The sequence below is a fragment of the Prosopis cineraria genome, unplaced genomic scaffold (assembly GCF_029017545.1).
Source record: "Prosopis cineraria cultivar Desert tree isolate PC_DT_omini unplaced genomic scaffold, ASM2901754v1 PC1533, whole genome shotgun sequence".
Classification (NCBI taxonomy): domain Eukaryota; kingdom Viridiplantae; phylum Streptophyta; class Magnoliopsida; order Fabales; family Fabaceae; genus Prosopis; species Prosopis cineraria.
Window position 1 is genome coordinate 21,469 of NW_026556858.1, and position 9,073 is coordinate 30,541.

Sequence of the window (9,073 nt, forward strand, 5' to 3'; positions counted from 1 at the left end):
ATTTTTGGATTTTGATACCCCATTTAGAAAACTAAATACCAAATGCTACGCTAAAGTCAGCAAGAGATGAGAGCAGGGAACGGTGGTCCTTTTTTGACTTTGGATGAAGAAGTAATGTCGTTGCAAAAAAGCTATACAAAATGCTGGGAGTGCTTTTGAAAACCATACTATGCTCTCTTTTCTGTTCCCTCCTTTCTTATTCTATCTTTACCCGTATATTTCTAAATGCAGGGATCATTAAAACCCATTTTTTGTTGATCATTATTGCCGTACATGTTACAATAATAAATTTTTCTTATTTGATACCTTTTCTTTTCTTTTGTTGAAAAACATGATCAACAAGCGAAAAGCATCTCTTGCTACATTGCTCTGTGTATTTCGTGATGAACTCCATCCCCACATGAATGCCTTGTGCGTGAGTTGGGATACTGTTTACTTCAATTAGTTATACTTTTGATGTAGATTGGAAGCAGCTTCAGCTGTGTGTGATCATTAGACCTGGAGAAAATGTTTGCATGGATGTTGATTTATTTCTTTTTGCATGGGCTAGTTCCTTCAGTCTCATGTTTCTAAGCGGTTATTTGGTTTCAAGCCTCTTGCTTACATTTGCCTCCCACGCACGCGCCTTTGTTTCATTACCCCTCCACTACTTTATTCCTTTTATTATTATTATTATTATTTTTGAAGCATGACTTTTCTTTTACTTCCAATCCATGGCTGATATTATGAAAGTGTTCTTTTCTCATTAAGAATGAAGCTGTCCTAAAGGCATGTGCCGAAGAACCTCCCTCAACAGCCACTTCTGATGGTGCTATTAAAGCTGCTGAAAACATTAGCAAGGGCAACTAAGTTGAAGGTGGTATGTTGTTGGATAACATGAAGCCAGTCCGTAGGTTGTATCATTGATATTTTGGAATTCAAACATCAAAATATATTTCAGCATGTTTTTGGTCCATGGCAGGTTAATTTAATAGTAGTTGAGCTCTGGTCTTGAATTCTACATAAGAAAAAAGCATGAGAACAGATTCAGTGAGGAACATCCTTGCATTTTTGCTTGCAGGAGATGTCCCTTTATTCTGGAACTTGGGTGAAAAAAGAGTACATGTGAGTGCCCCCATTAAAGATAATGCCAGTTTCCTTCTGGTTTTGAATATGATCTCATTGATGAACATGCTCACTGTTGGAAGAACACATGATTAGATCTCATATCTTACGTGTAGTCGAAGCATCTGTATGTTGCGTGCTTCACAGAAGTTTCTGACATGTTGATATGGTAGGTACACCATGTGGTCTTGGAAGGGACGAAGAAGAAAAATGGAAATCTTGTGAAACCAACAAAGTCCAACTGGTTCAGTATGAATCAACAATCAATCATAGAACATAGATTCAAGGATCTGAGTCCTAAATAATGCTGTCCAATCTCAATCTTAATTCAAAAAATTAAACTCAGCTGGGAGGGGATGAAGTGTAGGTGTCCTACACATGATTATTTAATGTTTGTGTGCCATTAGGGAATGTTAGTGGGAGATAAGATAGTGAGCAACTATTTTACGCAAGAAAGCATTTAAAAAGTTGTTGGATTGAAGGGAAGGGGTCAAAATTGATGGATGATCACACGTTCCCAGCCTGCAAAGCAAATATATTTTCTTTTAAAAGAAAAGGAAGATTCAATGACATTGACAGTGACAAAGACCCAAAATGCCATACAGATAATGGAAGGGTTTTGTCTGTTTGAGTGATTGACCTAACCAGGGGAGACTCAAGTTTAGGGTACAAAAGACGAGTTAGAGAGAGAAAAAGGGGGGGAGTTAAAGCAGTACATTGAGAATCGGGTCAGCCATTAAACAAGTTTAAATACTAGTTTAAAGATTAAATTTTAGTTGAATTCATCATAAATAAAATATTTTATTAAATTAATTAAGATTCTGATTTAACTATTTATTAATTTAATTGGGTAAATTAATTGAGATTCTATACTAAGAGAGAGAGTCAGTGTCAAAAGAGCGGGCTACCATGAGGGGCTGCCCACGTGATTGACAAGAACATTGCCCGAAGTCAGCAATCTCTTATTTCCTTCTTGAAAATGATAACTTATTAACAAAAGGTGACGTGAACAACTCCAACAGCTCTCTCTTTCTCTCTCTTTGATCCTAAACCCACTCTCACAAGTAACTCTGGTCGGCAATTATTTCTCTTTTAAAATTATAATAATATCCTAATAATTACTGCATCTTCTCTGCCGCTTGACATCTGATGCTCTGTGCCAACCCCAATACTCTGTTTCTTTGTAACTATGTTCTCTGTTTTGCCAACTACTTGCTTCTTGTCGTCTACATGGCAGGAATTTTTTTAACAGCCTCAACAAAAACAGAGAGAGATAAATCATTAATGTTGTGTGGAAAAAAAATTTTTAATTTACTTTTATTAAATATATCATTTTTAAAAACATTTTCTATCTGATGAAACATTTTTCTTGCTTATAGAAAATTGTAAAAAGGTAAATTTAGAAGGAAAAAAAGTTATTAATGATCTGTCTTTTTTTTATACAAAATAACTTATAAAAAATACCATCGATTTTATTAGAATATGACTTGTATGTGAAACTGAATGACGTATTATTTGATTAAATAAGAAGATATTTGAATTCTCAAAAACTTCTTTTGTTCCATCCCTGCAATAGTATAGAAGCAATCTGAAGAAGTTAGAATTAACCAAATTTACTCTGTTGAAGCAATCAAGAAAGTTGTAGAAGAGTGTGCGTGTGTGTAGAGAAGTGGGCTAATCTACTAATCCAACCAATCCTGTTTGCACAAAGAGCTAATGGTTTATCCCACCATTGAATCAAATTAGCGAAAGAGTATTGAGTCTATTATTTATTCCACTTGATAAAACCATCATTACTTAAATCCATTAAATCTTTCCACTAGACAAGATGGCAGGGTTTATGTTTTTTTGGTCATGTCTTCCATTATTGGTTCCTTTTGCTCTTTCATAGCTATTTCTATTTATGGCCAAAAGTTCATTATTTCTTCCAAAACTATTTAAATTGCAAGTTGGACGTATTGATGCGTGTATGGAACATGTATCCGAAGTTTGTAGCAAGCATTGGGTCTATAACATGTTTTATTAGAGGAAAATATGAAGACATCTTTTGTGTTTGTTTGCAACACAAGAATTTAGATATCACGTCCTACTAGATTCAACCCTGCAATTGCTCTTTCATATTTGTCCGCACGTCTGGTTAATCTAACCTCCAATTTACATAAAAAGCAAAAACAAGACATATTTCTCGTTTTTTTTGGATAAATCACTTCAAAATAATTCATTAAAATTAAGGTGGATGAGTTAAAATAATAAAATTATCTTAAAACTAAATTATTTTCTAATTTTATTCTTAAATTTTAAAAAGAGTGATTTGATGTATGAAATTCTTTTTTGTAAATTAAAATATTACACTTTTTTTTAGAATTTCGTGAAACGTATTTTTGGAATTGTACACAAAATATTACAAACTTATACAAAAGATAAAAAAAATAAAATATGACCTACAAAAAGGATCCGAGGGAGTATATATTGTATACTCCTTTTTGTACTTTATTTTTTATTATTTCATCGAAATTAATGAAAAATAATTAAATTATTGATATTGATATTATATAAAAAAAGAGTTGGTTTAAGTTTATTAAAATATTAATCTTTGAATTCATTCTCTCTTTGATATGTAAAATTTACTCCTCATGAAATGATGAATTGAAAAGTAAGTAGTTAATGAGTGAAAGTAAGTACTTAATTCTCAACTTTTGCAGTTAATGATTGAAAGTAAATATTTTATTCACTCCTATTTATAAACTACTTATAACTACTATTTGGTTTCATTTATAGAGTAAAGAGAGAAGAAAAAATTTAATCTTATTTACAAGGCACTTGTCAAATTATAATACTTCTCTTTATATTTTTATCCTTATTAAATATTTTGATAAAAATATCAATAATGAGATTTAAGAATATTTATTAAGGATAAAGGTAAAAATTTATTAAATTTTAAGATAATTCAATAAGGTTCAAAGTTTTTCTTGATATTGACAAAACATGTTGAAAGTGATTTATATATAAATCACAGAGAGTATCTCACTAAAATTAGGAAGATAGTTAATTATTAATCTTTTTGTGAGTTAAATTATTGTCTAAAAAAGAAAGAAAATTTTCAATTTACCCTCGTTAAACGTATCACATTAAAAATGTTCTCTCTTTGGTATAACTTTTTTTTTTTTACTTTTTTAAAGAGTAAAATTAAAATAAAGTAATTAATAATTCACCTTTTTATATAATGATTAATAAAAATGACCTTAATTTCTTTTCAATTATAAAAAGGACTGTCAATTTTTCTTCTAAAATGCTCCCCTCAGTATACAATAAGTATTTTTTTAATTAATCTTAGTTTAAAATATTTATTAATTTAAATTTTTGTGTAAATGTATCTTTCTCTAATCATGAAGTACGTTGATAATTGAAATTAAAGATAAAAAAATAATTTAAATTTTTATAAGAATAAAATTTTTATTGATATGTGAATTTTTTTAAAAAGCTTTTTATATTTTGAATTGAGGGAATATAGCTTATATATAAACTCCATGTCCAAACTCACATTGAAATTTTCAGATCAACTACGGAACTATCAAAGAAGTAAGAAAAGATTTTTGGCCGATAACCTTGTAATCTAATCACCATATTAGTCCCACTGTTAATGGAATGTCACCGTCAACGTATGCCCTCAAATTTAGAACAAGAAAAGAAAAGATTTGGATAAGATATGCAAAATAATTGTGAGAAAAACATCACTTTGCATTGTAGGTCCTTGTACTTAAATTTTGATATTGTATGTTAACACTAAACAAAAATACAATAATCTATAATAAAATTTGAGTAAAATAGAAAGACCTAAACTTATATTATCCCTAAATTGTAAAGGGTTAGAAATAAATTGAAGTGGACTGTAGTTTTTCTTGAAGTCAATTAGCCCATCAATTTTCAAAACTAGGGACCCTCTAATCACCTCATTTTCAACCTAGTGACTCTTTCTTCCTCCTCCTCACCCTCCTAATTCAAAAATGTCCATAGAATTACTATTAACTGTAATTGCTAATTTTTCTTTACCAAAAAAAAAAAACCGTAAATGCTATTTTGTCGGCAAGTGATTTATTTACTCCTACACCAGACAGCTGGCTTCAGCTTCTTCAATTCTCAAATTCTGGGATTTACATCTCGTTCGCTTCATTCATAAACCAACAACAAAAGCTGTACGAGGTTGATCATGATGATCTTAGATGTTACTAGCTAGTATGCAACTTAAGAGCTGTGTGGATGAAGCAAGAACTTGTAATTGCTCAATTAAGCAGAGTACAAACCATTCATTACACCTTAGAGATTGAGAGGAAACAAAAGGTAGTGCCGGTATTCATTTGACTCTGAATAATTATAATAATAATAACAATAATCTAAAACCAGAAAGGATCAGAAAAGTAGTACAAGGTACAACAACAACATTAACTAGGAATGAGGACAAAGTAAGATTAATGAAAGCTTTCTAGTCACGGGTTTCTTGTAAGAGACGGTAAGCTGTTGCAACTACTGCTTGCTTCTTCACGCTCATCAGATTCGTTGTGAAGAGAACGAGAACCAGAGAGATGCGTGATTCCACTTATGCTTGAGGTCGACGAGGTAGGTGTCCGATTCAAATCAGTCTTACTATTATTATTGTTATTCTTATTGCTCTGTGATAAGAAATCATAGAACACAGGCCTTGAGCTTAACTTGTTCATCATGTCTCTATTCACTCTGAAATTGCTCTGTTCTTCAGTACTCATCTTTCCATTTCTTCTCTTCAAGAATATACGACACAGTACCCAGTTCTGCATACCCACCACAGAGCTCTGTGTCTGCAAAAAATAACCGAGCAGACCAGTTTGTTATGTTTTGATATATAATGAAGGAGAATGAGCCATAAACTTGAGCCTCTCTTACATTATGGAGGCGATACTCGTGCATGATCCAGTCGGTTCTGGAGCCATGAGGAGGCTTGCCTTTGTAGAAAACCAGAGTCTTCTTCATGCCAACGACGACTTGATGGTTGTTGGGTTTCGAAGTCAAAATTTGCTTGTCTAAACCCGTGGCCTTCCAATACCCAGAAAGTGTGGCTCTGTTAGATCGGCTTCCATTAGAGTACTTAGCTTCTCTGGTACTGAAGAAATATCTCTCCTGTTCCATATGACCTGTACAGAGTAAGCCCCCCTGATAGCTCTCTGTTAGAGCAAGAGAGATAGAGAGAGAGAGAGTGAAATTAAACAGAGAGAAACAAAGAGAAGCGAATCACTAAAACCTGGCAAGTCCCAAGGGTCTGATTTGCAGACATGAACCTCAGGAATGATTGAAGCTGGCAAAGGATAAGCCAAGACCTTGCGCTTCAAGTATTGAACCACAAGTTCTTCGTCTGTTGGATGAAATCGAAACCCAGGTGGCAATCTGAGCTCGCCATTTCTCACAAAACTCACTTTCTTCTCCTTCTCCATTAATTGCAACTATTAATTTCACAGTTCACAACCCAACGCACTCCTTCTTCGTCACTTTTATACCACAATACAGAATCATACACAAAGCAGAACCCGAGGCCAAAAGAGAAAGAAAAAGGCGATTTTATTGTAAATTTTACAGAGACTCAAAAGATAAAGCAAAAGGGTATTACGAAGGAAGGAAGGAAGAAGGAAAGAGAGAGAGAGGGCGAGTCGAGTCGAGTCGGAGAAGAGGAAGTGTGGCTTCTTTTTATAGTAATGTGGCTGACACAGAGACAGACACAGAGGAGAAGTATACGACGACATATTTGCGTAAACGACACTCAAGCTCCCATTTTCTTTGACGCAATTTTTTTTAAGACAAAAATATAAAGGGTAAATGATAATCAAGGACTCTTAAGAATATTAATTATAATTACATACATTAAATTGTTGAAATTACAATAATAAAATGTGATCCTTACAGATAAAAAATATAAATAATTAATTGAGAAATCAATAAAATAGATACACTTAAAATTAGGTTAGAAATTAACAAGCGTCATTATAAATCTTGATTTTTTTTCTTTCAATATATAAATGAACTACTTAAAAAATAAAAAAAAATACATTTAAAATTATTTATAACTTAAAAATCATAAACTAATCACTTATAATTTTTTTTATTATCAATATATAAATAAATTTCTTGAAAAATATACAAAATATATTTAAAATTATTTATAATATTAATTAAGAATTTAAAAAATTAATTATACATCATTAGTCAATCATTTATGATTTTTTGATATCATTCAAAAATTAACAAAAAATACATGAAAATCTTTATAATATTAGTTAAAAATTTATTAAAATTTGCAATTAACAAAAGCTGATTTATTATTAATAAGGATTACGATCTATTATTTAGATATCAATACTTCACAGTAGGGGTATATAATGATTATTAATATCTTTATAGGTTCATTTATTGTGATTTTCCCTAAAACTGATCTCTTTCAAAATGTGAAATAATCCATTCCATCCAAGTTCTGAATGAATTCTTATATTAGACTAACGGAACAGATTGCTCCTCCTAGTTTAGTTGCGATCGAAACGTTTTAGCCGAATCAGGCAGGGGAAAAAAATTATATTCCACAAGCAATGTCGTTTTCTACTCACATACAAGTACACAACATTTAATAATTCAGTGCAAGTCACCTTATGTGTCATCGCCTTCCCACGGAGGTCACCCAATAAATCCTTTGTTTATTCTTTTATTGAAGGTACAAAAATAGCCCTGATTGAGTGATTTCTACGGTCTCTGCAGTGTCATTTCCTGTAATTTATTGTTGGTATTAGAGCTGACAAAAGAATGAGTTATTGCCTTGTTCTTTCAATTTTATTTATAAAATATATTTTACAAATTTATTTAATCTCATTTGTAAGTTACACTATAACTTTTTATATAATATTCCTTCCAATTTTATTTATAATCATATTTTAAAAAGTTTATTAAATCTTATTTATAAATTACAGTGTAATTTTTTAAAATATTTGGTCTTTGTTATATTTATTATATAAAAATATATTTAAATTTTATCCACTTTTTACTTCATGTTTTTTTTATTAATATTGATGAAATTGGTAAAAATAACTAATAAAAAATTGGAGCAGTATGTGATCAGCACAGTGATACGTGCCGTTTAATCCATCGTCTTGTGTCGTTTTGGCTTTGACCTTTCACCCATTACGGCGACTACACATTTCGTGTGTTTATAGGCTAGTGAAGAGTTCAATTACTAAAAAGAAAATATAAAATAATAATATTTCTCGATTGCTTTTCTTCACTCAATATCTGGATCTTGCACGGATTGACCGAAACTTACATATTAATATATTTTATTATTAGTATTTTTTTATTTACGTAACGTAACACCATATGCATATCTAAAGCACAGAAAACATAACACATATATATACTATGAAGCATAACATCAAGGAATAAACTAGGTTTTCGTAGCGCCCACCTATTATTTTAGAGAAAAATGTCAACAAATGGGTCGCCTTATAAAATATTATGAATGTCATTTGTGAAGGGAGCTGCAAAGAAATCGATTGTCATTTGCGCTGCCTCAAAATTAGATAAAGAAACATTGTTATCATTTATCACTTGATTTAACATATATGTATAAGATTAAAAGGTCAGTTTCACCTTAAATTATAGTTTAGAAATATATGAGATTTTAAATTTATTTGAGTATAATAATCCCTAATGTAATGTCATCTTTATTATTAACAAAAATTAATTATGACTGTTAATTAATAAAAAAATCATTGAAAAAAATTAAAAAAATACAGAAAATGATTAAAATTATAAACAAGAACAGAAAAATTACAGAAAAAGGTCATATTTTTGTTTAAAAAAATTGAGATTCTGTTCTACAAATTTTTGAATCAATTAACAACTAAAGTTAATTTTTATTAATGATATGAGCAATATGTATTATTTAAAAATGTTGAAGGAA

At 30.7% G+C, this 9,073-nt stretch overlaps 1 protein-coding gene across 2 annotated transcripts; it reads right to left on the reverse strand.

The window, feature by feature from the left end:
- Nucleotides 1–5,358: 5,358 nt before the first annotated feature.
- On the reverse strand, nucleotides 5,359–6,803 carry LOC129300319 (NAC domain-containing protein 83-like). 2 transcript variants are annotated; one of them, XM_054938886.1, is made up of 3 exons: nucleotides 6,377–6,803; nucleotides 6,022–6,269; nucleotides 5,359–5,936 (listed from the first exon to the last, which is right to left on the reverse strand). In XM_054938886.1, the coding sequence occupies exons 1-3, from the start codon at nucleotides 6,564–6,566 to the stop codon at nucleotides 5,589–5,591; spliced, it is 786 nt and encodes a 261-aa protein (XP_054794861.1). In that variant the 5' UTR covers nucleotides 6,567–6,803; the 3' UTR covers nucleotides 5,359–5,588. The 2 variants fall into 2 exon arrangements, with proteins under 2 accessions (XP_054794861.1, XP_054794862.1); XM_054938887.1 differs by having other exon boundaries at nucleotides 6,022–6,288; nucleotides 6,377–6,518.
- Nucleotides 6,804–9,073: the final 2,270 nt, after the last annotated feature.

Bases quoted from the DNA above. Each gene is read 5' to 3' on its own strand.
- LOC129300319 (XM_054938886.1), bottom strand. From the start codon at position 6,566: ATGGAGAAGGAGAAGAAAGTGAGTTTTGTGAGAAATGGCGAGCTCAGA. The intron at 6,270-6,376 runs GTTTTAGTGATT...TACTCTGTACAG, and splicing joins AGACCCTTGGGACTTGCCAG to GTCATATGGAACAGGAGAGA. The intron at 5,937-6,021 runs GTAAGAGAGGCT...TATTTTTTGCAG, and splicing joins ACGAGTATCGCCTCCATAAT to ACACAGAGCTCTGTGGTGGG.